The sequence below is a fragment of the Acromyrmex echinatior genome, chromosome 4, assembly GCF_024713525.1.
Source record: "Acromyrmex echinatior isolate Ae372 chromosome 4, ASM2471352v2, whole genome shotgun sequence".
NCBI lineage: Eukaryota > Metazoa > Arthropoda > Insecta > Hymenoptera > Formicidae > Acromyrmex > Acromyrmex echinatior.
Genome location: NC_141855.1, coordinates 3,353,512 through 3,380,617, shown reverse-complemented (window position 1 = coordinate 3,380,617; position 27,106 = coordinate 3,353,512). Strand labels below are relative to the sequence as shown.

The 27,106-nt window shown below is 29.7% G+C and overlaps 1 protein-coding gene across 10 annotated transcripts in view; it reads left to right on the top strand.

Annotated features, from left to right (window-relative positions):
- Positions 1 to 27,106, top strand: part of Shal (potassium voltage-gated channel protein Shal) — a 120,428-nt gene that overhangs the window by 36,711 nt on the left and 56,611 nt on the right. For all 10 annotated transcript variants that reach the window (XM_087405770.1, XM_087405767.1, XM_087405766.1 and 7 more), the window contains exon 3: positions 13,168 to 13,356. In XM_087405770.1, the coding sequence (XP_087261896.1) occupies positions 13,168 to 13,356 (189 nt within the window). The remainder of the gene's footprint in view (positions 1 to 13,167; positions 13,357 to 27,106) is intronic.

Below are 27,106 nucleotides of genomic sequence, written 5' to 3'. Positions count from 1 at the left end.
CAAGGGTCCGGATCGATTTTCCGCCCAGACCATCGCAAGCAGCGACACGAATCTCCGTTTAATGTCGGTTACCTTACTGTCCGTTGCATCGATCCTTCTTACTATGTTTGCGTGGTCAGTATATACTTATGTGATGTAATAATATCATTTTTCAGCATTTCATTTTTCGATATATCCCATCAAAGTGGAGAAAATTAAAGAAATTAAGTTTCACCATATCATTTTGTAAGAGTATGAAATGCATTATTTTAGTCTCTTTAAATATACACTTTAGAAGGAGAAAATTTTTATTTTAAATGAAAGCTACATTATTTTATGATTAATTTACTATTACTTATTGTTAGAGATTAACTTGTAAGATATAATGAAGTCAACTAAGTTCTCATTAGAAGTCGAAGTTTGTTTTATTGTAAAAAGCTCGCACTGTAGGAGCTTAGTTATATAAATACACTTTCAAACAGTCGTTTACCTTTAGCTTTCGTTAACTTCACATGCGTAATAGGATTGATTTCGACAGTTGCTCGAAAGAAAAACTGTAGATACTCGCAAAACTCATTCTAACTTTCGCGCGCGGTTTTCAATAAATCTCGCCAGTTAACGGAAACTTTTGTAAAATTGTTATCTTAAGGTTAATAATGAGTTGAAAACTGTAAGAGCTGTTAAATAGATTTCGTCATCGAGACTTATTGAAAATTTCACTTTGTATTATGCTTGACATATATATATTTGTACAGTAAAAAAACCTAAATAAATTTATTTTAATTTACAAGGGGAATACCAGGTGATGAGGTCGAGGATTTTGCGCTTTTTACAGGCTGTTCTTGAGCGAAAAGAAAAAGATATGTGTCCAGCCGTTTCAGCCCATAGTTTTGAAGAAATCGATTTTTTAAATAATTATTGTAATTTGAAAAACGTACTATATAAACTGTATATAAACTGTAATGAAAATATCAGTATCTTTACAAATTTTATTTTAATTTAACGTTATTAATCACAATCTTATTTATGCATTTATGTGAATAACAATAACGATGACGATAACGATGATAATAATAAATATTCCATAAATGAATGTTTAATTATCTATAATACTAATATGTAATTTCATAAAATTTCGTTACAATCAAAAAGTAATTAAAATTAATAACATTAAATTAAAATAAAATTTATAAAGATACTAATATTTTCATTTATACAGTTTATATTCAGTACGTTTTTCAAATTATTACAATAATTATTTAAAAAATCGATTTCTTCGAAACTATGGGCTGAAACGGCTGGACATGTATCGTTTTTTTCTTAAAAACAGCCTGTAAAAAGCGCATAAAAATCCCCGACCATCACCTGGTGTTCCCCTTGTTAGTTTAATTTTTCTAATTTCATTTATTGCATAAATTTGTCAATTTAAAATCAATTTTTTTTAAATATTTTTTGCTCCTCAAACATTATTAGTTTCACACTTTTAATATATTAAAAAAATTTTAACACATATTTTTTTATTTTTCTTTACAATATATAAACAAATTTTATTTTGTACTTTTTCTAATAATTATATATTTTTTTAAATTCTTATATTTGTAATTGTAATGTTCTTCACTATTTTGATATTTTTAACTCGTTTAATTGAAATTATCTCGACTTGTATTTGATGCATTTACTTCTGTATTTGCATATTATTTTTTTTATCTTTAGCGCATACACTAATTAAGTTTCAGTATCTTCTCTTGTCGACGATACGCATGCGAATTAATTGTCTATTTGCAAACATTAATATAATGGTGGTGAGTATCTCTAATATCTCTTGTAGATTTTTTGAGTATACTTCCGAAAGCCGATTATTTCTTATTTCATTGAAACTTTGTTAAAATCTTCATTTCTGATTAAAATTAAAGCTATTAAAAGGGCTTTTTATGATTCCTGCAAAAAGCTATTTTATAAAATGCAATAGTAAAATGAACAGTAAGCGTTTATATTAATGATACTTTACACAGCGAAGCGGATTTAAAACAAAGCGAGGTTCAACCCTCCTCAAAAACTAAACTGCTTATCTGTATTATAAGACGAATAACAAAAAAATTTTCCGTATAGTTTTTATCTAAAATAAATGTTATTATTTAGATTTGTATTACTTCAGTATTTTATTCATTAAATTTATGAGAGTAACGCTTGATGATTTATGATATTTTTTGTCTAAATTAATCATGAATAAATAAAAATAATTGTCGCATCTCTCTTATTGTTAGTCACACAAGCTTTCTAGAATTTGTTTCTAGAATATACTTTACGTTTTTTCTCGGTAAAGAGAAAGATTCTCTGACTACTGATTTTTTGATTCATTTGTGATGCGCGATCAAATCGTTGACGTCATTGGCCAGCTGTTTAAATTTATCGCGTCGCTTTTCTAGTAAACAAATAGTTGTGCGCGACTGCAGTGTAACGTGTGCTTGCGTTTATTCTTAACATCGCAAACACAGTTTCGATGTTACTAACGATTTGATCGCGTGGGCCCATTAATCAAAATCGTCTTGTTAGATCATTTTCCATCACGGAATTGAAATTGTGATTTATCATTTTTTAAATATTTTTTTTATCAAAGTTGAAAACTTTTTTCTATCTTTATTTATTAGCAAATAATTTCATTAGAATTGTAGTTAAATATTGTTTGCCAAATATGGATGAATTTATTGAAGAAAGATATGAATTTGATGAGATTTTTCTATAGAGAAATCTTTTTATTCTTAGCGAATCCATTATGAATATCAAAATTTTAAGACTGCAGATTAGGATTTAGATTTTTTGTTAACAGATCTTAAAATATTGATTCACAGTAAAGAAAAAATAATTTAGAGAGCAATCGATCTTTTTATCAACAAAATTACATTAAGCTTAGTACTTGAATATAATAGCAAAAACTAGTTAAATTTTAAATTTACATTAAACTAACATGTGTGATGAACAATATTTTTTTTAATTATAAATTTTAAATTAACTAAATTTAGCTTCGAGAGTGATGGAAGAAAAATTATATATATGTAGGATTTTATTTTTAACTATTCGTCATGCGGGTTAATTATAAGCGGCGATCCAAATCAAAAATTCTAACAGGAAATTTTAGATAGCATTTCCAGCGAGCCATGTGAATTATTGTCAAGCTTCCGTGTCGCATTTCTAATTAATTGCGATTGATACGCACGTAGAAAATAATTAGAACACACTACCAAGGATATTAACGCAAATAATAATCACCAATATCTGGGCTGACTAACGGATGTACGCGAGACGGGATGTAAATAACTGACCTTAATTTTTCGACGCGACGCGCGGAAACTTCTAATAAACTTCTAATAAATAGTGCTTTGGCCTGAAGGAAGATAACGCATCTTATTAATACATTTATTATCACATGTATTAATATGATATTTTAATAAACATTCATGTGTTTGCAATGAATATTTTATAAACAAATATTCCTGTAACATTTATTACATTGATTTATTACTTTGTATATTGATTTTTGTAAATAATTATTCCAAATTAATACAAAATATTTTTTTTTAATTTTATATTATGATAAGTAATATATATATAAATGTGTGTGTGTGTGTGTGTGTGTGTTTGCAAGAATATTTTATAAACAAATATTCCTGTAACATTTATTACATTGATTTATTACTTTGTATATTGATTTTTGTAAATAATTATTCCAAATGTGAAATATAATTTATATTTATAAATATTATGTATCATAAAATATAGATAATGATCTTTCAATCGTTGTATGTTCTTAACTTTTGGTAGTGATAAATACCACAAAAATGGTTTTTTTTTAGAACATCAAAGAACATCTCCACTCTTGTTTTCTCATGAATGCGTTTGAAGTACTCGACTAAATATTCAAAGAGACGGTCGGATTTTCTACTATATTTTGAAATATTATCCCGTACTTCTCCAAACGCGTTGGGTATGTGCTCTCGTTCAATTTGTTAAAAGAAGAAATCTTAATAAATTCTTTTTGCAATATGTTAAGAAGCATATGTATGTATATTTTATGACATATTTTAATATAATTACATTTCACATTTATATATTTTTTATTTAATGTTAAAAAATGTATTTTTTGTGTCAACTTAGAATATTTATTTCATTCATCTATATAATACTTTGCGCGAATATTTGCTCATAAAACAAACATTCTTTTGTAAATTCTGATTACTCATTAATATATCATATACAAAGTGTCCCATTTTAAATGATGACCTCAAATACCTCTTGAATAGCGCATTTTAGAGAACAATGTTTTAGACAAAAGTTTTGTGACTTCGAGAAGGACATAAGATAGAACTGTTGGTTTGACCTTGTGTGGCGCTATCAAGATCAGGGCAAGGTTAATTTGAATTTTTTAAACGAAACTCTCCACTTTTCATTGCATATTCTTATTAATGCGACGTTATATGCAAAACAATTAATCAAGCATATTGATATTTGTAATTCCGTCGTTATATTTCAATTGTTGCTTTTGGATTATATATTTATTATGTTTTCCAATACGATATGCTATACTTAATATTGGAAAGGAAGTTCCTTTATTAAAATTGTTAATGACTGAAATATCAGAGCGAGGACTCAGTGAACGCAGTTTGCAATTTCCAGTGCAAATTATTATGCAACTGTTGCAACAATTAATTAATACAGTTTAATTTACATGATCTGGAAAATCATTCAATGCATGTATGTCACACAAGCGAATCATCATCAATAATAATGATAATATGAAAATATGAAATTAACATCTAAATATATATACATATAATATTTGATGAAATCATTCATATTAATTAGGTATTACATTTCTTAAAATATTATTGCATATCATTTTCAATATTTACAATATATTTTTACTATTTGTATTATAAATTTCTAACATAAAATTTTAATAATAATTAATAATTATTGCTAATTATGATAATATAAATTTAAAAATCATAATTTTAATGGCGTAATTGAATCAATAGCTTTTCGTAATTTTTGATTTCAATGACCGTGATAATGAATTGAAATTAATCACAAATGAATGGTAGAATGGCTGAGGAATTGTTAGTACGACATGAATGTATTACGCAATTGGCATCGTGACGCAACGTTAATTAATAACACGTAATTAGTATGTATTTTCACATGAAACTACTTTGATTGAATGTTGTATAAGTTTGAGTAATACTAGCATTGATGCGGTTTGGATTAGTTTACCATATTTGCAAATATTGAATAGAATTCTTTTGTTTTCTTGATCATATCAGTGATAAGTGCAGTTTCTGCCAACGGCAAAATTACGGTACCCTCTGATATTTTCGAAGACGAAACATGGTCTAACTAACATTTCTATTTCATGCGACTAGACATTTTTCTCTGGGAAACAGACAATATTATTATTGCTTTAATATCGAATTTATATTATATTTTGTTATTTTAGTGAAAGGGGGGGGGGTTAATTTACTTAAACAATGAACAGATGCGAATTATATATATAAAGGCCACTAAATTACAATTTTTAAAGGGCCACATCTAAGTTACAATTTTTAAAGACTTGTAAGTTAAATAATTTGGTTCCGACACATTTGTTTAATGGTTTTTTTATTTATTATTTAAATTGATTTTTGCAAAGCAATTAGGAATTAGTTGTTTTGGAGTAACGATTACTTGAAACAATTATACATATCGATTATGACATTGAATATGTGCAGACCTAACGAGTAGTGACTTCTTGACGGGAATTTCCGAATTCGGTTTGATAATAGAGTGAACATACCACGGATACACGCGATGACCCTCGCGTGGCATTCGACAATTAATTCTAGCTGCGTGTCGACGATAAGAAAAGAGTATAACGCGATCGGTAACGATCGCGAGCTTTCGCCCGCCGCTTATCCGCCTAAGTTAATTAGGCGAATGCCGCGAAATAACGCGGGTCATGGACGAGAGGTGGGTAAGTCTAAAGCTTTCGGGGCTTTTTCTTTTTTTTTTTTTTCTTTAAAGAAAGCCTACCGCTTGCTATGTATTATGCAAGACCTACTTTCTCAGGTTTTTCTGAAAAGGGTAAAAGTGGTCTTCAGAATTGCGTTTTCTTCTGTAAGAGGTTGAGAGATAGAGCAAAGAGAGAGAACTCCTTTGAGATTTCATCAGGAGAGAGAGATTTCGGTGAGCTTCAATGAATGCATCGCAGATCCCGAGAGACAGATTTTTTTTAAAAGCGAAGCATGCCTGACATTTACACATATTTTAAAACATTAAAATAATATTTTTTGAAACGAATAAACAATGTATGAATAATGGATTAATAGGAGACAAGCGTTGTAAATAATATTCAGAGATTAAATAAAGAATTATTTATATATTTGATAAGTGAATAACAAAACTGAACGTGTCATTCGGATTCATATTAGAGCCATCTTTAACAATTCAAATCTCGATGAAATTCCTTGTAAAGTTTCAATACATCTTAAGTCGAGTGTTTGATGTATAAGGAAAGAAAGGAAGAATATATAAGGAATTTCATTGACGATTTGTGATGTTCAAGATACATTGATTGTCGGTTTCAAAGTACAGTTGATTAAAGTAGAGTCCGAACTGAACTTTTTACCTTCAGCTCAGAAAATTAAAATGAATGTTCGGTTTTTATTCAATTTCGGCTGAAATCGAAATCAAAATTTTTGGATAAATCTTATCGAAACCATATGATTTTAAAAAAATCATTGGAAAATATTAAAATAAAAATGTGAAATTTATGTACTGTTTTAAAAATAAGATTTTATTTATAAAGAAATTTTAGGTACTAGATATACATGGCAACTTAGCGAATAAAAAAAGATTTTAAGTTATATATTAAGTTTTTAAGTTATAGTATTTTATTAGTCATTTGTTATAAAAGATTTAATTAATTGCGCGTTCGAGCTAAACGAGATATAGTATACATGTAAGAATTTACATTCGCTAACACAGTTTCTGACGACATAGTTTTCTAATAATTGCGCGGAGAATCGTCATGCATTTTTTAATCGCTGCCTACAGCCACATGAATGTACAATATTGTTATCATTGGCGCTTTTGTTTTGTGCACGCGTCTATTCGGCGACTAGCTGTTCAAATATTCGATTGTGTCCGCTTTGGGCTGTGAAACCGCTGCAAGCTGTAGATACGTTTCAGTCGAACTTCTACTTTCTCTCGTTTCACAAGCGATACCATGCCGGTGGGTTGAATGCATTCGCGAATCTATCTAACTTCCGACGGCGACGCTGCCAGACATTGATAACCCTTTCGAAATGTAAAAGCTTCTTCGGAAAGACATTCGCAATGTAACGGTGATAAGGAAATTAAGCGATTTGATGTCTCGAAATATTTCTTTTGAAAGTTTACTGTTTCGTGTTATATGATGCAAAATGCTATTCCAAAATGCTATTCCTTTCATTTCTTTACGCAAATTTGATTAATAATGTCATCTAAAAAATAATTATTTTTTAAAATAAAAATTTTCTAAATTTTCTTTTATCTTTATTTTTCATATTATTTTACACCCAGGTCAGCAGGATTCAAATATTTTTATTGTGCGATCAGCATCAAATAAGCTTATATGACTTCAATAAATATGTATTATTTGATATTGCCTTCCATTTTTTTATATTTCTAAGCATCTATTCCATGACAGGGATATCCCAGAGGGTCAGTTGATGATGTCCGGACTAATTCACTGAATTTTGAACGAGTTTGGTAATGTGAGGGTAGTCGGACGATTAGCTGCGTGCATAATTTTTCGAGAAGTTCCTGCTGCTCCAAATCTTTTAAGTGTAACCAATTTTTTAAATTTTTGACGAGACGCGATCGAAGGCGAGTTCAAGTTGATGAATCAAGATTTGGTACTGCGACATAGTTTGTTTAACGAATGATCATGGCCGTTTTAAATAAATTAAATTTTGTTTAACATTAAAGAACGGAATTATTTATTACCGTCGCATAGATGAATTTGAAATGTCGAGTAAGGACAAGTGGCAGATCAGAGCAGGGCTCAATTACCGTTCCATCATCATCCTTTATCGAACACGTTGAGCCAGGTCATAACTCTTTTCTAAAAATAAATCAAAATGGGAAGAAATGGTAGAGAAAAATTTCTTATTGTTTGGAATGATTCCAAATAGCAAAAAAAAAACCGCTTATATACACATTTTTAGCGCTTTTTTAAACGCTTTGTAGGCTACTTGCTAAATGCGCTGTATGCTACTTGTAGTCTATTATCTGTGATTTTATTTTTTATATAACGTATTTATAAGATGCAACTGCAAATTTTTTATAGAATCATATGTTTTTTAGCCTAAATTAATTCTTCTTATTATACTATATGTAATTACTGTAATTACCTTGATTCAAATTGATTACAACTGGAAGCACCGAAATGATATTTAATCAATTCAATATATTCCGCGTCGTATTTTATTACACGCAAAAGACCGGTACTGTTCATCATCATGTTATATTATATTAGCTGTATAAAAGCTCGATTTCGCCTCTTTGCTTTGCTGCGTTTTCATTGCGGCTTCATAAGCCACATTCAATCACAGCTGGCGATGATTCAGCATTGTGCGTGCGTGCGTGTGTGTGTGTGTGTATATGTGTGTATGTGTGTGAGGTTGCATTACTATTCTCAATTCTCGACAATCGTCGTCGTCGTGGTGTGACAGTAAAGCGCAGTTAAGCCGCGGTTAGTGTATTCGAGGAGAGTCCTGACACTTCGCAGACGCCTTGATCGTAACTGCATAAACATCCGCGAGTACCGAATGGCACATCGCGGAAAAGCACGACTGCAGTTCTGGCCAGAATTTCACTTCGCGAAAATATACCGAGGCAAACGTAAATCAGTAAGCGGACTTCTGTTCCACGACCTTGCGGCTTTTTATCTTGGTACCTTGCATTTATCGCAAATTCGAGATAAGCGAAGAATTTTCGGTTCATAATCTCAGCGAATTTACTACAATCGACTGCTTGAAATTTCTGGATGGCGACGGAATTAGATCCGTAATTCTCTATTACGCGGTTCATTTATCGAAAATGCGTCCGTCTGTGATACGGACTTAGACATATCGGAGCTTAATAGAATGGAGTTATCGGATTGCGATATCTCGTGCTATATTTGATGATCAGAATACGTTTCTTGAAGTCACATGAGCTTATTTAATGCTAAATGCGTGATAAAAATATTTGCGTTCTGCTGACCTGGATATTTTAAAAATAACAAGGAGCACACGATTTTTATATTAATATTTTCATCAACATTTATTAATTAACGTGAGTTGACGAACACAAAGTATCATAAATGCGAGACAGTTATTTGCATATATGCGAGTCATGATATTTGCATATCGCGTATATTTTACTTAATATACAATATTTTATTAAAAATTTTGTGTTACGAAATGACACATGTTCTTGGCTCTATGTGGAAAATAACTTCTATTTACAAGTCGTTTATGAAAACGTAATAAATTTCTTTGGTACAGAGAACATTCAATTTCTCTGTATCTACATTTTTATCAATTGAAGCAAATACTTCGACCCTTTGGTCATAACGCGCTTTTATCGCATCTTTTTGATAAAAATAGAAACACCGATAGAAACACTGAAACCTTAATTTTCAATCTCTAATTAGCCAATTACAGTAATTACCGATATTGTTCACAAAAATATATACTAATATTTTTCTGGAGAATCTCACAAAGAACGAATAGTACATCTTAGTTCTTAGCATTACTTTCTTAATGATCGTGCACGGCTGTTCGAAACGTGGACATTGAATTAGCGCTAATAACCGTGCCACAATTTCCGCAATTAAATAGCGCAAGTTGCGAAAGTTATAAAATTAACACGGTCGATACATGGCTACGCGGACTTTGCCGTTAATCCTCGTTTGCGGCCGGAAAAGAGTCTGTCGAGAGTTTATTCGCAGTGTAATATCGCGTAAAACCGCAGAAATTCCGATACTATTCCATTATATCAAAATTTTAGCCACGACGTTTACGAAAAAGCTTTCAACGATCAGTTTATGTTTTGAATAACTGTTTTTTATTTCTTCGAAAATGAAGTTATATACCTATTTTGATGTCAAAGTGACGTCTTTCATGTCATTTTTACAGCAAATAACTTCAGCTTTTGCTATCTGCATGGGATAATAGCGATGATAATAATCTTTAATGAAATAGTAATTGAATAATGACTATGACTTTTGGGCAAAGAGTTCTGGAAAGTAACCATTCGCATCTACTAAACAGTAATTAAATATTAACTACGATTATTGGCGAATAGTTCTGAAAAGTAACTGCGTGGACAGTAATGGAATTTCTCGCATATAATTACTAGTCGAGTAACTACAGAAATTGAATAGTAACTACAAAAATTTGAGTAGTTCTAAATAGTTCCTTTTTATACGGAATGCTCGGTTGCTGTCAAAGTTCTGCCAACATAATATGTAGTACACAATTTGTGATCTTGGCAGACTCTCTATCTGAGATATATACACATATATTAAATTTCTAGCACTATATTTTTCATTTAAAAATATTTATTTGGAAATTAAATTTTTTAATTTAAGTTATATTTTGAGATAAAAATCATTTTTAAGAATTATCAAGGTAACTTAAAGTTTAATGTTAAAATATTGTAAGTAAAAGTAATATGTGTTTGAAGTTTTGCTGTGGAAGAAATGTAATATTCTGGATCTTTTTATAAATTTAAAAGTAACCTTTTTAATATACAAAAATAAATATTAAAGGAAAAGATAAACTTCAACATTGAAATTTATTTCTTATGACTTGTAAGCAAAGATTTTTTATGTGCATATCTTCTTGTATCTTTGTGTGTAAAACATTAAGAAAAGTTATCATATTCAAATATATAAACCATGTGTTACAAAATAAAAGTAAAAATAAAAATAAATATAAATATAAAAAATAAAATAAAGTCAGATCTTCGTCAAAGCTTTAGTACCACTCAGAGGTCGCTTAGTGATTTTGCGGGTATTTGAATCTCTGTCATGACATGTGTGCACAGCATCCTACAGTTTTCTTGTCATTTTTGCACTGGCAATAGTAACTGACTATTGCCTCAGCACCGATCTTTTCTTGATCTACTACATAGATCAAATATTTAGTTTGATTGCGGTGCCAGATTAGCCCGTCATCACTATAGAAGGTGGCTCTTGATGGCGAATGGATCTGATAACTTTTTATTTATGAGAGTCTTTCGTGACCTATAACTTGTGAAGGACGTACTTAACAATTTTGTTGAAAACTTTGACCTATTCATGGAGACCTTTCGAATGGCACCTGTTTTGACCTGCGACGCGTTAGGCAATTTTTCATAGATTTTTGGCATCCTCCTTATTTGTGTTCGCTAGTCGCGCGCAAATTGCCGCATAAAATAGCGCGAATAGTTGTTGCAGGTCGACCGTAAGAAAAAAAAAATTAAACACGTGGTTGTATGCGACGTCAATAAGGTTGCATAAGGTCGTTTATTTATAAAGACGCTTAGAAAAATACAGGGCGGAAAGACCCACGTTTATTTATAGTTTCTCTCTTGTCCGGGATTATAAATAAATGATTCAAAGATTTTCAAATGCTATAGTAATATTGCTTGCTATATCTTAAGCTTTACGAGCTCCGCTAGTTTTCATTGTATTTTACTATGATTTTATTTTATTGTTAATGAAGAAGCAATTGGATGATGTATGCAGGTATTTTCAAGTTATTGGTTTTAAAGTTTATATAACAGTATTGGAATTTAACGTTACATGTGTTCTATTGATCTGTAATAAAATTTTAATAATTCTAAATCATTATTAAATTATAATATATCACATCATATTTATTTTGAAATCGAGATCTTTAAAATTTTAATGATAGACGTATTTTGTATGTAACATTTATGAAGATCGCTTCCGTTTTATTGGAATAGTGAATGTACCTAGTCTTTTAAATAAGATAAGAAAATAATGATAGTGAAGACAGATGATATATAATATAAGTTATATAAGTGGATAATAATATATTTATTGAGATGAATTTATTTTGCAAATAAGGTTTTCAAATATACTTTTGTTTTATCGCAAATTATAAAACGCACATAATCTAAAAATAAGAATTAAGCTGAAAAATTTTATACTTTAAAAGAGAATCAAGAGCCATCGAAAGCAAATTTTCTTGAGGAAATTTTCTTTTCAATAATAATTTAAGAATTTCGTAGAACATTTACGAAAGTTAGCCATTTTTCAACCGAAAGCGTGGCGTAAAATGGGGATTTAATGAAGCACAATGAAGTTCGGATGTTATATGCTACGCCAAAACAAAAGTTTATTCTAGCCTTAGCAGGAATTTATCCTAGTAAACATTGAGAAGTAAGAAGGAAGGCACGAAGAGAGAGAGAGAGAGAGAGAGAGAGAGAGAGAGAGGGAGAGAGAGAGAGGGGGAGAGAGAGAGAGAGAGAGAGAGATATTCTTGTGTATACTTAATCCATAAAGTAATACAAATGTATTTCTCACGCGACGGGTCTTCTGAGATCTAAGTTCATTTTAATCAATTTTCTACATGATTATAAAAATTTTCTACATGATTATAAAAATTAAAATTACTGTGTGTGTGCGCGCGCGCGCGTATATATTTTTTTTAAACATACAATGGAATAGTTATATTACAGAATTTAGATTTAAAAAAAACTCAAAAATAAAATATATTATTAATGGTAGAGATTTAAATAAATGAAAATTTATTTTTATTAATAACTCAAAATTTACATGTCTTCGCTTTGTATTTTAGTTATTAAAAGAAACAAAAATTTTTTAGTAAAAACTAACTTTTTATTAATGATATTAATTTATATTAATATTATTATAATAAAAATATTTTTATTATTATTATTATAACTAATTTTTTTTTAAGTAGAAATTAATTTTCAAGTATTTAAATCTCTAGAAGATTCGTCACAAAAATTTAATTTGTCCATGTTGGTTTATTCAATTTTTTTTGTATCTTTTAATCATAATTTTAACAGAAAATGAACTGATTTTGTAACTAATTTTAATTTTAGATTTTATTACAAGTATAAAGCACTAACATGAATTTTTTTGTATTACAGAAAGCTAGATTGGCACGTATCAGAATCGCGAAGGCGTCGAGCGGTGCCGCTTTCGTAAGCAAAAAGAAGGCAGCGGAGGCTCGTTTGGCCGCTCAGGAGAGCGGGCTGCAGTTGGAGGAGTTTTACAAAGAAGAGGATATCTTCGAGCTGCAACATCATCACCTACTTCGTTGCTTGGAGAAGACCACGGTAACTACTTCTATCTAATAACAACATATTGTGCTTTTATGCGAAAACTCTAATGTTCCCTTAGTACCCGCTGAATTACTCTAAAATCCTTGAAATTTCACCGATAAATTAACTTTCTTAAACAAGGAATTTTATCTTTTATTTCTTGCTTTGATAATGAAAGAACTTAGGCAATATTCTTTCTTCTTTTATTATATATTCTAAAGTTAACGCTATATAAATTAAGATGTGCCAAGAAAAGAAATTCGTCTTTAATGTAAAGAAGATTTGTTTTTAAAGCAGTATACACATCGATTTGGTAATTAAAATTATAAATACTGAATGTACTTATCTGCTGTGCTGTTTTTTAAATCAGAATTTTAGTAAATTTTATTTAAAATAACAAATAGAATAAAGAGATAATATGGGCATATTATCAATACATTATATAATGATGTATTACGTAATGAGTGCTTTTCAGCAATGAAACACAGTCATACACTATGTGACACAGTAATACACAGTATCGACTTGTAACTGAAACGTTGCTTAGCTTTTTTATTTCACCTTTTTTATTTTTGGAAATACAAAAAGGTTTCATATACCTGTATCCAATATATTCGAATATAATCTTAGAATATCTTATTGGAGTATCACTTCTAGAAAAATAAATGGTAATAAAAATGGTAAAAATTTGTTATTAATGAAGTGATACATAAAACAACACAATCGAACACAGCATTTATCTGTTTACGATTGTATTGTTTTATGTGTAGTTGGCATGCATAGAATCGTATATCCGTGTTATACTGTATCGCCTGTGTACGTTATTGGAATGTACCCAATATGTATTGATATTTTCTATTAAACTGACTACTACTAAAAGAAGAATGACCTCTAGGAAAATAAAGAAAATCCCTTCAGGATAATATAAAGGCTACTTTGCTATCATTACGTAGAGTTTTTCGACATTTTGCATAAAGAACGTTGTGACGAAGATTAATCAGCAAAATGATAATAATTAATCATTCATGAATGTAATGTTCTTTCGGCGAACGACGACAAACTCCTACAAAAACGCAGTATATCTTTAGTGTGCTTCAGCGTTCCGTCATTAATCCCACGCGAAGCGACAAAGCAACTGCATCGTCGTGAATGCATCGTCGACACTTCCGTTCTCGCGTCGAGAATTCAATAGGTACTCCGCCTCGAAAATCCGGCAGTCCGTTTCGCGAGTATTGCCGAGTACCGGAGTAATTTGAATAAACCCTAGTCACTCCCTCCATCTCCCGGACGCTCCGTCTGCTCGTTTAATTTTAGCCCGGTGAGAGGTTGATTGCGCAAGCGAGGGTTGCCGCGATGTGTAGTCTTTATCGAGCCCGAATACATGCGACCAACCCTCGTTTAGCTTCGTCGGAGCTATTGCTGCTACAGAAATGTGCTGTTGTGGAATCGTACATGTGGGACATAAAAAATTTCTTACTTTTTATGCAAATAGTAATAATGTAATCTTCTTACGGACTCTCTCAAATTCAACAACAAAAAATCAAAAAAAATCAGGGCGAATAAAAATCAGCGTGATAGTTAATACGCAATCTTAAATCTTTATTCCAGAAAATAGAATCTTTATTCAAAAAAATAGTACGTTTCAGTTCACTTTGGAATCATCCTCAGCAATACAATTTCAAAATATCAATTCCTTTATGTCCAAGAAAAAATCACCATCAGATTAACAGATTTGATATTGTAATCCCAAGACAGAAGAAATTCGTTTCGACAATGGATCAAAACCAATTAAAATTTATTATCACTAAATTTATTATCACTGTTGATACTTTTTAGTGATAATAAATTTTAATTGGTTTTGATCCATTGTCGAAACGAATTTCTTCTGTCTTGGGATTACAATATCAAATCTGTTAATCTGATGGTGATTTTTTCTTGGACATAAAGGAATTAATATTTTGAAATTGTATTGCTGAGGATGATTCCAAAGTAACTTGAAACGTACTATTTTTTGGAATAAAGATTCTATTTTCTGGAATAAAGATTTAATTGCGTATTAACTACCATGCTCTCATTCGCTCTGATTTTTTTGGATTTTTTGTTTTTGTACAAAAGTTACAGTAAAGTTATACAAAAGTGATAATGTAGTAAAATATGAAAATGATCTTAACATATAATTTTTAAATTAAAAATAGCATTAAAGTATAACGTTAGATTTGATAGTCGGAATATATTATAAACATATGCGATGACTGATTTCGAGTAATTCTTCTTTATTAAATGCAGAATAACGGTTTATATAATCTATGCAATCTCCGTTGAAATACATAAAAATTAAGATTTAATGAACGCAATTCATGAATAATTAAAATCTAATTTTATGGATTAAGAATATATTATATTGCTACTTTTTTTTTACCTGATTTCGTTATCATTTATAATAAAATAAAAATTTGTCGAATTACAGAAAACGTTAGTTAAAAAGAAAATAGAAGCTGTGTAAGAGGATTAATATAAACCTCAAATAAATTTTCCAGAGAAATTCGATTCCGCGTAAAAGGATTTGTAGCTGCAGAAAAAGGTGCCATTTTTCCGATACATTTTGCTTGTTATATATATACATATGTGGATGTTCTGCGCAGAGATGCATATAGATTTATACAATTAAAACATTTAAAACTGCGACATGCACGCGTGTGCGAGATGTGTACATCGAAAAGATTATAAATAGGTACGCCTCATGATTTATACAACGTATGTAATGACAGCTAGTTATAGGTATACAGAAGGGAGTTTATTATGCTAAAAAGAGAAAAAGAGAGGAAATATGTGACATAGGGATATTTATAAGGATATTTATAAGGATAATAAACGTTATAATTCATAGGACAGTTTATTAGCATAAAATGATACTTAGAAATTGATAAATTGATAATTTTTAAAAATTGATAATTTTAAAACGGAGAATAAATTGATATTTAAATAATAGTACAAATATAAATAAATTATCTATACCTCTGCGGTTGTTTTTTTTTAGTGCGTAAATAATATATTTACAACATTGAATAAAAAATGTATCATGAAAAGATGTATCACAAATCAAAAAATTTGAGTACTTCGCTCATTTGTTATAATACGAGCACAACTTGGGTAACTGTAGAAGTATAGCAGTGAAACATCTTTTAGTGCAAGCTGAAATATCCAATCTAAATCATCTAATAAAAATTGAAGTAACGATAAAAGTAATGACTGAATCGTTACTGTAAAAATGTAACTATGTTATCGTTACTGTTATAGATAGAAAAAAAGTAACGATCGTTACCGAAAAAAAATAACAAGAAAGGTAACGGCGTTACAAATAACGCGTTATTTTCCAACTCTAGGATTTAACCTTATGAGCTGTCTAAATAATTCTCACTGTGTCAGTATTAATATTAATCCTAACATGGTGTCGATTTAAAACTCTTGATATTTATATCAACATCATGGTATAGATTTAAAACCTGTGATATTAAATCTGTATCATGTTAGTATCATGTAGTGTTAATATTAACAACAGTGAAATTATAAACTCTGCATAATATTAAATACATATTAAATACATATTAAATTATCTGATTTTAAACTAAATGAACAAAATTTCTCGATTAAAATTTCTCTCGTTTCGTCTTAGTAAGAAGCGTATAATTTCTAAAAAGAATCGTTACACGATGTTTCAAGATAAAGCATCATTAAATAACAATTCCTGGAGACATTCAACTTATATGAACGTTTCATCCCAGGAGTGCTGGTAGACTAAGTAAAGCTAAACGACGCACTGGGAGGTTGAAAAACGAAAGCGAAGATGTCAGTGTAGACATCAAAATTGGAGCAAGTATTTCAGTAATTTCAGCAATTGTAAAAAATCTTTCAGAGCTATTTTACTGGCACCCAGATTCAGAAGCAGAATTCACCCATACAATTGATGCTTCAGAGACCACCGTAGAAATAATAGTGCAACAACGGTCACAAAAGGGATAGTTACAGCTCGTATTTCTGAAAAAAGAAGCTTAGCCGAGCTTAGACTAAATATAGATATACGATCGAGAACTATTGGCGATTTACTCAGCAGTTAAACAGTAAAGGTACAATAAAGATAGAAGGACAATTTATATATCGATACGAATCATAAAAATCCATATACACTTTCAATCAAAATCAATTTCTTAGTTCTTTTCGACAGATTCGCTATTTAGAGTATATCGATCAGTTCATAATTGACATTTGACATATATTCGGACAGGATACTATTGTAGCAGGTATTCTCTCGAACTAAAAAAAATCCATGTAATAAATTTTCGAAGAGCTAGCCAAATCTCAAGAGGACGATGCAGAACTAAAGACAATCCTGCAGAACGAAAAAGTATTAAAACTTTCCAAGAGATACAAAGATATATTAGATCACCAGGCAACTCTTAGACTACCACAAATTCTTTCTATCCAATTCTACTTTTATTCCAAGATATTATTTACTGCGGTTTCTGTCAATTTTTATTTTTATTCCAGTTACATATATTTTAGATTTTTACATTACTTTACATTTATGAATCTTGAAAACGGCAATTATGTTTCTATTGTAAGAAAATATCAATGACAACGAATGAAGATTATTATTAAATTTTCGATTTATTCCTTTAAAAAATATGGGTATGAATTACATAATTCTTACTGTGTTAGTATTGATGTAAACATCAACGTAGATTTATAAAATCCATGATGTTAAATCCATGATGGTGTTTATACCAATATTAACATTGTGTGAGAATTATATTTAACATTCACTTTAAACACATACAATTTTCGAGTATATTGTCTTTTATTTTTATTTTTTCTTTAAAGTTTTAAATACTTTTGTAAAATAATTAAGAAAGCAGAACTAACAAAAAGAAAGAAACGCAGTAGTATACTAGCAGTATATACAATGTTTAATTGTTCATCTTTTATAACCTAACATGTCAGTAAGGTAATTCTATCTTGTATATTTACTGTGTATAAGCTAAGTACTATGCAGGTGGTAAGCAACACACACTTGCCTTGTATTGCTTTTGTTAATTTAATTCCTTTGGGAATTCTCTTTGTAAGGCATTTTGTAGATTAGATAGAGAAACAAACTCGGTTACGTGCGATAATATTCACCTGTGCAGCATTATTAGTGAATTTACATTTTGCACAATTAGTAACTTAATCTGAATTTGGAGTGATCTTTCAGTCTCTTACTACGTTACATAATTAACTACTGGTTAATTATTTTAATAGTGAAAATTTACACGTGATGCTTTGACAGAACTTTAGAATTGCCAATGCAGTAAAAACTTTATTTGCTTAAATTATTCATATAATACTGCATCTTCTGATTTATTCTTCATAATTTTTGATGTAATATATAAATGATTAAATCAATCAATTAATTTTGTTTTTTTATTCAGTTCTTTTAAAATATATGTATAATATATTGCTTATTTGCTACAACAATTATATAGCTCAAAAATTGTGATACTAAATTTAGTTGCTTGCAAAAAAAAAACGGAAATATAAAGTAAAAAAAGGAAAAAACATTATAAGAACATACTTTTATTACTCTACAATATTAGTAGGATGATTTTCAAAAAATTGGAATTTTGCGTCTCGCATTTTTTAAATACATTTAAATAAATAAAATTGTATTCGATTTTTATCAGAGAAAGATTATAACTGTATCTATATAAGCAAACAATTAATATTTCTTCTCTCTCTCTCTCTCTCTCTCTCTCTCTCTATGATATGATTAGTCAAATAACTTGATTGAACTCTCATAATTTTCAAATTGATTCAAGAATTCAAATCGACATTTGAGAGCAATTACAAATATTTAGCTGAACATATGCTAGAACGTTTACATCTGCACCTAATTTTGACAGATAAACCGTTGTTATGTACGTACAGTTAATTTCATCATTAATATTTTGACATTTCTAATGTTACGATGATAATGTTGCCTGATAATGTTGCATTCTGTTATAAACGATAATGTTTCGATCGCGGTGCTTCAAGATCGAGTTTCCAATGTTCGATTCGCTGTTCACATTGTTCATGAAGCTGACGAATCTTTGACCTCCAGCCCCGGGTTTCGCGCAAATCGTGTTGAATTTCTCCCGAGAGTACAATGCTCGCACGATATTCGACTCGGTGATGTTTTCTCGGGAAAACGAAGGTTTCCTGCTGATCACAGAACGATGTGGTTGAAACCGCTGACCGAGCATCATGTGAAACTCAAGCAGGAATTTCAGAATTGGACATGGAGTACGGCATGTGTAAACTGAATATTTGTTTCCAATATTTGTTTCCAAAGAATGATAAATCAGGCTTGCATCTTTATTATGTAAATTTTTATGATGTAAATTGACGGTTGTATAATATTATATATATAATATTATATTGTATTACATGGAAAGTTTGCTGAAGTATATAAAATTAAGCTAGACACAGACCTGAAAATAAATTTGTAAACCATCAAATAATTATAAAAGTTACCGTTGTTAGAATGATAAAATTATTTTTTACAGCATTGTACATTATGCTTAAACCTAAATAATTATTTTGATTTTTATTTTTCTAGCGAAATTTTTTCATTTGTATAGTTAAATTGTTAAATAATTCAACAAAATCGTTCTTTCCATGTATAATATTAATACTATATTATATCAAAATGTATTTTGTATATGAAAGAAGCGTAATGTATAGTAATTTATTATTTATTTATATTTCTAAAATTTATCGGCAGTATTTAGTGAGTTTTAACTTAAAATAAGAAGAATTTCTTAGAGTTGTTTTTAATTGCAGCTCTCTTATTGAAACTTGAAAAACGTACAATGTTACTTATGAATTTCAGAGCACTCTTCTTTCAGAGAACTCTTCTTAAAATTCAAAATAAAAAAGAATTTGACGTTATCCTTTAACAATATTACATATTTTCTTATTGAATACGATAGAAAATATATTTAGAAAATATATTTTAATAAAAATACAAAACTTGACAGCATTGACATAATGTCGATAATGTTAATACAATATATTGCAGCTCTGATTTAAATTGAGACTTAACTCTAATTCTAAAATTTATTTTATTTTATTTTCAAACTTATAGAATATCGGCGATGTAAACTTCAGAGGTGTTGTATAATTACATATTATGTAATTTAGAAGATAGCTTTTATTTTAATGAAAAATAGACTTTAATTGCGAGAATATTTAAAGTTGAAGAGTGATAGGCCTTCTACAATAAGCTATATTAGTTATAAATCAGAAGTCACTAAAAATTGACCAATCACAATCGTCAATTTTTAATTTCTGATTTCTGATTTATGACTAATAGCTTATTGTAGAAGGCCTATAAAACATTGTAATACAAATGATAAAGTATATATACTTTAATTTTTGTCAAAATTAATTTCAATTGAATTTAGATTAACTTATCAAAGATTAAAACACCATTATTCTTACGTTATGTATTTTCTATAATATGTAATGTATTTATGCGGAAAGAAACGGCATAAGAAACATTAAAGTTATTTGATAAAATTGTATACTTACAAATTCATGGGAAAAAATTCCTTTTATTGACATCAAGATATCTAAATAATTAATTCGAAATTATTCTTATAAGATATTTTTTATCGATGAAAGAAGAGAAGGCCAGACAAGGGGAAGAAAAAGATTTTTAATAGATTTTAAGCTAAATATAAAAATGCCCGCTCGGAATTGAATATTCTCACCTAGATTCATACAGAAATGTGTGTGCCATAGTTACATGCTTTCTCGAAATGCATACTAGATGCGCCGCTTTACGTCATCGTGCCGTTAGCGTTCGTACAAACGAAGATATTTCGGGAATCTAACGGGGGTAGAGTGTAACATCTCTTCTTCGGATATTCCAACGGAATCCTTGTAGTGTTCATGCGAATTTGCATTGTTGTACATAAAGAATGTATTGCGGTAGGAGCGATAAAATGATTGTGCAGTTAATATTTCAACTAACAATTTGCGAATTGTTCATTTTCTTTGCGAATGTCAAAGAAAATGAATCAATGATTTCCACTTTGTTGTCTATTTGCGATCGCGCTGGATATTTTTATATAATCTTATGAATTCTATGAAATTGTTATTTTTATTCAATTTATATATTTGATTCTATTATATAGATGATTAATGAAAGACATTTTGACATTGTCATTACTTTAATGAAACATAAAAGATAAAACCTAAAGATGAAACCTAATAATCAAGAAGAAAGATTTTTCTATTTACAAAAGTAACATATTTTGTTATTTAACATAAAAATAAAAAAGTAGACTTGCGTTTAGTAGTATCGTTTCTAGTTTTGTTACTTTTGGAATATCATTGATTAGATTGAACTTGATAGGTCTTAAGATATCATTGAAGATTGCTTCAATTTTTTTCATATTCATATTATTCTCATTTTATTTCATCTTGGTCTTACCTTTGCAGACGTTTTGCTTCGTCTTCGTCGAGTACGGCCAATCGTCGACGTCTTCGGGTCGGCGTATTGATTTCTTCCAGGTCGTGGTTATAGGCACAATCAGATCATAGACGTAGCATGTAAAACGTCATTATTATGACTAATTATAGTTCGTTACGATGTTGAAGAGGTATTTGACAAGAGGTATCGATCAATTTACTCCTCGATTTATTCACTTTGAGTGATACAATTCTATAAATTATTATGAGATATAAGATACCTATTAGCACTGTCAGAAAAGTTCAAAGGGCAGTATTTTGACAAATTAAAAAGGAGCACATTTTGCAAAATTTGAAGGAGTTGAAAAAAATTCGGAAATGTATACATATATACTGGGAATGGATTATTTTTACTTTTATGACTTTGTGAAAACATCAAGGAGAAAAGGAAAATCTTCTTTGGCTTTCTTTTTGAGCATAGTTAATATATCATCATATAATTTTAATAATTAGATGATTTGGATAATTTTAATAATTAAACGGTTCTCTCTTTAGATAACACGTTGGTTCTTTAGGTTCTTGGAGAGTAGGAAAATCTGCTCGGGGACCGTATAATAATAATCTGAGGCTGAAACGAGTACGCTCTAAAATCGTAACTGTTTAATCGAAATTGGATGGTAAAATTAAATAAATAACAGGAGCTCTTGAGAATATCATGTAAATGGACGGAATTAATATTGACATTTGTGCGAGGAAGTGCGTTAATTATTCTGAGTGGAATAAAATCGATAAAAAGAATATTTCTTACTCGAGAGATTGCAAAAGAGGCAATAATGGATAAAGCGAAATGTATCTGTGTATATTGTTAGATGAATTAATTCTAGCAAATAATAACTGAGTATAAATTGTGGATTTTTATGAAATATAATTATAAAAATCCGTTCAATTAATATTCAACATGTTTGAAGAATTGTTATAAAATAATATTGTGTCTATCGGAATTTAAAGAGATGTTATAAAAAATGTGTGTACAATTTTTAAAAATATATAATTAAAATTTATTAAATATTTTATAAAATTTATAAATAAATTGGTTTATGAAGAAAATGATAAAGAGAGAGTGAGGTTGGAGGTTCTCTCACAGTTTGTAAAATTTTGCAAAATGTCACATGTTATTTCAACTGAAAAGATATACGGTTCAATTAGTAATTGACGTTTTGGAAGATTGCTGCGGTAAAATATTTTCGGTTTAGATTGAAAAAATCACTCGTGTTCTCATTAAATCTTTAGAATTTTGTCGCGTATTCCGCAGGATATAACACACCGCTCGTCCAACAAATGTCTGTTCGAAAGCAACTCTGAAAAGGGAAACAAACATAATGTGGTAGGTTCGCAGTTACGTATGCATTACCGCCGAAAATGGTGACGCACATGGATCTTCTTGAATTTAATATCGGCCAGCTGGAAGCAACTCCTTTGGAAAAGATGGATAGTTGAGTAGTTTATGAGAGTGGGACTTGTAAAATGGAACAAATAAAATGTTTGACTGTCACAGTCGTAACAGAATTTTTTTGAGTCGATACTCTTAAAGAGTTTGCTATATTGAATTAAGATTCGTAATATTGTATAACGATTCATTCAACATTTATATGTTGCGCAAATATCATTAATATTAGCGTAATACTAATGAACACATTTTAAATACAGCAATGATCTCCAGAAGATCAGAAATTGACATTTTGCTGAAAAAAATGGAGGACAACTTATTTAATGATAAAGAAATAAATTTGAATGACATTTTAATGCGAAGATAAATGCATGAGTGCATTTTATAAAATATATTTTATATTTTATATTTTATAATGTTCATTATAAAATTATTTCATCAACATTTTTTATTATGTTTCATTTATTGATTGCGTTTTGATGAATTTCTGAAATTTGTTATTTTTTATAAAACATCAAAGTTACGTAGAATTTATTTCCTCCTATTTATTTATTCCATCTTAATTCCACAGAGTTTAACTCTTCAAAAATCCCAGTGTTCTCGTTGAGAAATGTTAGAATAGAATCTATAGTTAATGTGTGGGGTATATCCGAACGTGTCCCTTTTGATTATCTTGATGAATCCGACAATTGGTCTAGTTCGTCAAATGGTCAATGTCTGATATGTAGTACACCGGGTTGCGACCGACATCGACATATGTGCAGCGGTCATTCCGTCGATTCCGCAGTCACCGTGGTATTTAGACAATGTATGCCCGCAATTCCGCCGCTGTACTTCTGGTAGTGTATTTATTCTCGATTGCAATTCTGTACCTTGACGCGGAATGCTGTAAAATATTATGTCGATTAATGTCCAATTGTACCATCGCGTGTCACAAATGTTTTACTTCGTCATTATTTTAATTTACACACCAACCGATTTATTACGTATATTTATGTGCTTTTATGTAACAATTATCATTAATATTGAATTTGTCATATTTATTTGTGATAATAATTTACATTGGACATTTATATTAAGTATATTTATATCAAGTATAAAAAAATAAAATGAAAACTTGAGAATATAAACACACATATAAATTTGAATACTTTTGTATGTTATGCCATCAAAAATTTCAATCACTAATTATACATAACTGTTGTATGTTTTAATTAATTTTTCGTAACTGTCGCACAAATAGAGGCAAGGTAATGCAATATTTTACGTTATCAACGAACCGAAACCGGAAGTTACGATTCAATACATTTGCGTAATATACAAAATCGTAAATATTTCCAATGTAATGCAAGAATAAACCCGTTATTTGATTCAATATCCACGTACCATACTAAATGCCGGTCCCAATGGTCCCTCTTACGCATTTATGGCGATTCATGTTACGATACAACAATCATATTGTTTTACAAAATTTTACGGCCAATGGGATTTTATGCACAGACGTGCGAGAAATGCATTAAAGCAAATAACCTTTTTTAAAGAAAGTACAGTCATCTACGGTATTATATCCGCATTTTGAAGAAACATTGCGGAGAACGATACTTTTTATGTGAGCGGATATAAAAGCAATCGTTATCTTCTCTTACGGTATTCAGTGACACTCCAATACTCTAAAAGCAGCTAAATCTCATGTACGACAAAGAAATACACGGCCATAAGTATGCAATGCGCGATAAATTTAAGTCCGGTATAAATGAATATAATAATATAAATTAAGCTGTTTGTGTTTTATTAGATTGCAAAAATTTTAATTTAAAAGGAGAAAGCTAATGAAAAAGATTCAATGATTAGTTTGGAAGAAATTAGATAATTTTTAGATAAATTCGGCGCATTTCATTTACATGAAATTACATGGAATTATATTAATAACACGTAAAATTGACTCTGGAGTCATATGTCTATGCAATAATATCCTTTTACAATTACCAATTTGATGCGAGTGTAGAGAAGATTCAAGAATCTGCAATTTTCCGAGCAATCTGCTACGTTGAGAGTTACGTGCTGATCTGCTCTTTCACGAAGCAAAGAATTGCATAGTTAAACTGCCGCTATGATTGTAAAATCGCAAAGTATGACAGGTCATGATGCTGTGTTGAGTTATTTATGAGGCAATACAGCGGTTACTGATTTACGAACGCCAATCATAGGTTAAGTATCGTGTCGGAGATGCGTATTCTTTACCACTTATTACGTGAGGATTTATGCAGCAGAAGTGAGAAAAAATAGAAGTAATTTGCACGAACTCTATTATATGCTTTTATTGTGTTATGATTTTATTTTTTAGTGTTAATATTAATGAAATTATTGTCAGTTGATTCAATGAAGAGAATTTGTCAATGTAATAAGTAACAGTCATGTCTCATAACACTGTAAAACATGTGCCTCATATCGTAACACTTATAATATATGCAAAAGATTAGAATTATTTATTACTCCGTATATATATATATATATATATATATATATATATATATATATATATATATATATACGGAGTAATAAATAATTAATATAATTATATATATTAGGTGTTGGAATTAATTCGTAGCGTTTTTTAATGAAAGAATGTTATTTATTTCACATGAGCATTAAAAAATACATTAATGAAAGTACTTCCCATCACTTGTAAAACGCTACGAATTAATTCCAACACCTAATATATATATATATATATATTTTATTCCTTAATAAAACTTTGTAAACACATTTTATAATTAAAAAATGATTCAGTACTGAACTTAAGTTATTTCGAACGCGAAATAAGTATAGAGATTAAATTATACAATTATTTTTAAAATGATATCTAAAATAACTTTGATATATTTCGCGCAATTTAATTTTACTAACGCAAATGCAACGTGTTATATTTCATGCGTTTACTGTCTAATAAGAATTTGTACGATTTTTGCTTTTGACGTTATAATTTAACATGGCTGAAGTACTGAATGAGGATTTTTAAAATCAGATTACATAGAAAAATGGATGAAAGTTAAAAGTAAAATGACACGCAGAAAGGTGTATGCATGTCGAAAATTTGAATCTCGGGATTCATATTTCATGTTAATTGTCCATCAGTAACAGGGATTGGTAAAAATTTCGAGGAATCGATCGGCACATCACATTGGCGTATCCGATTCATCCATCTTTCTGTGATACCGTCATTAACGGCGCTCCCTTTCGCGTGATATCCGCGCATACAATGCGATATGTGCAGGAGCGTACTTCAACATCTCACTTGAGAAAATAACAGGAGAGATGACGTCTTTTATTGGACAGATCTCGTTCTTGTGAAAGCTTTTCGTTTTACTCTATGCTTGGTTATCCCCCGAAAACGCGGTGAGACGCGATAAGGATTAGTCTAATTTGGCCTTTATGTAGATAGCAGGAAAGATCTTTGCCAATGGAATACAGACCGACTTTGGATAAATAACTTACAAAATATATTGGATGGGGAGAAATAGAATAGCTATTTAAAATTTTGAATCTCTCGAGTTTACAGAAATTATATAGCAATGAAGAATTTATTTTACATATATTTATTGGTATAGTTATTTTATAATTTATGCATAACATTCGATTCCAAAATAAAATTAAGTACTTGTCATATACTAGTTAAGGCTAATTATTTACAGAGTGTCCTAAATTTAAATGTCAAAACTTCGGAAGTGTGTAAGGAATCGATAAACAAGAATAATGTTCCTTAGAGATGCTCGTTTTTACTTCGTTTTGGAGAAAATCGCAATTATAAATGTTTACTTATTAATA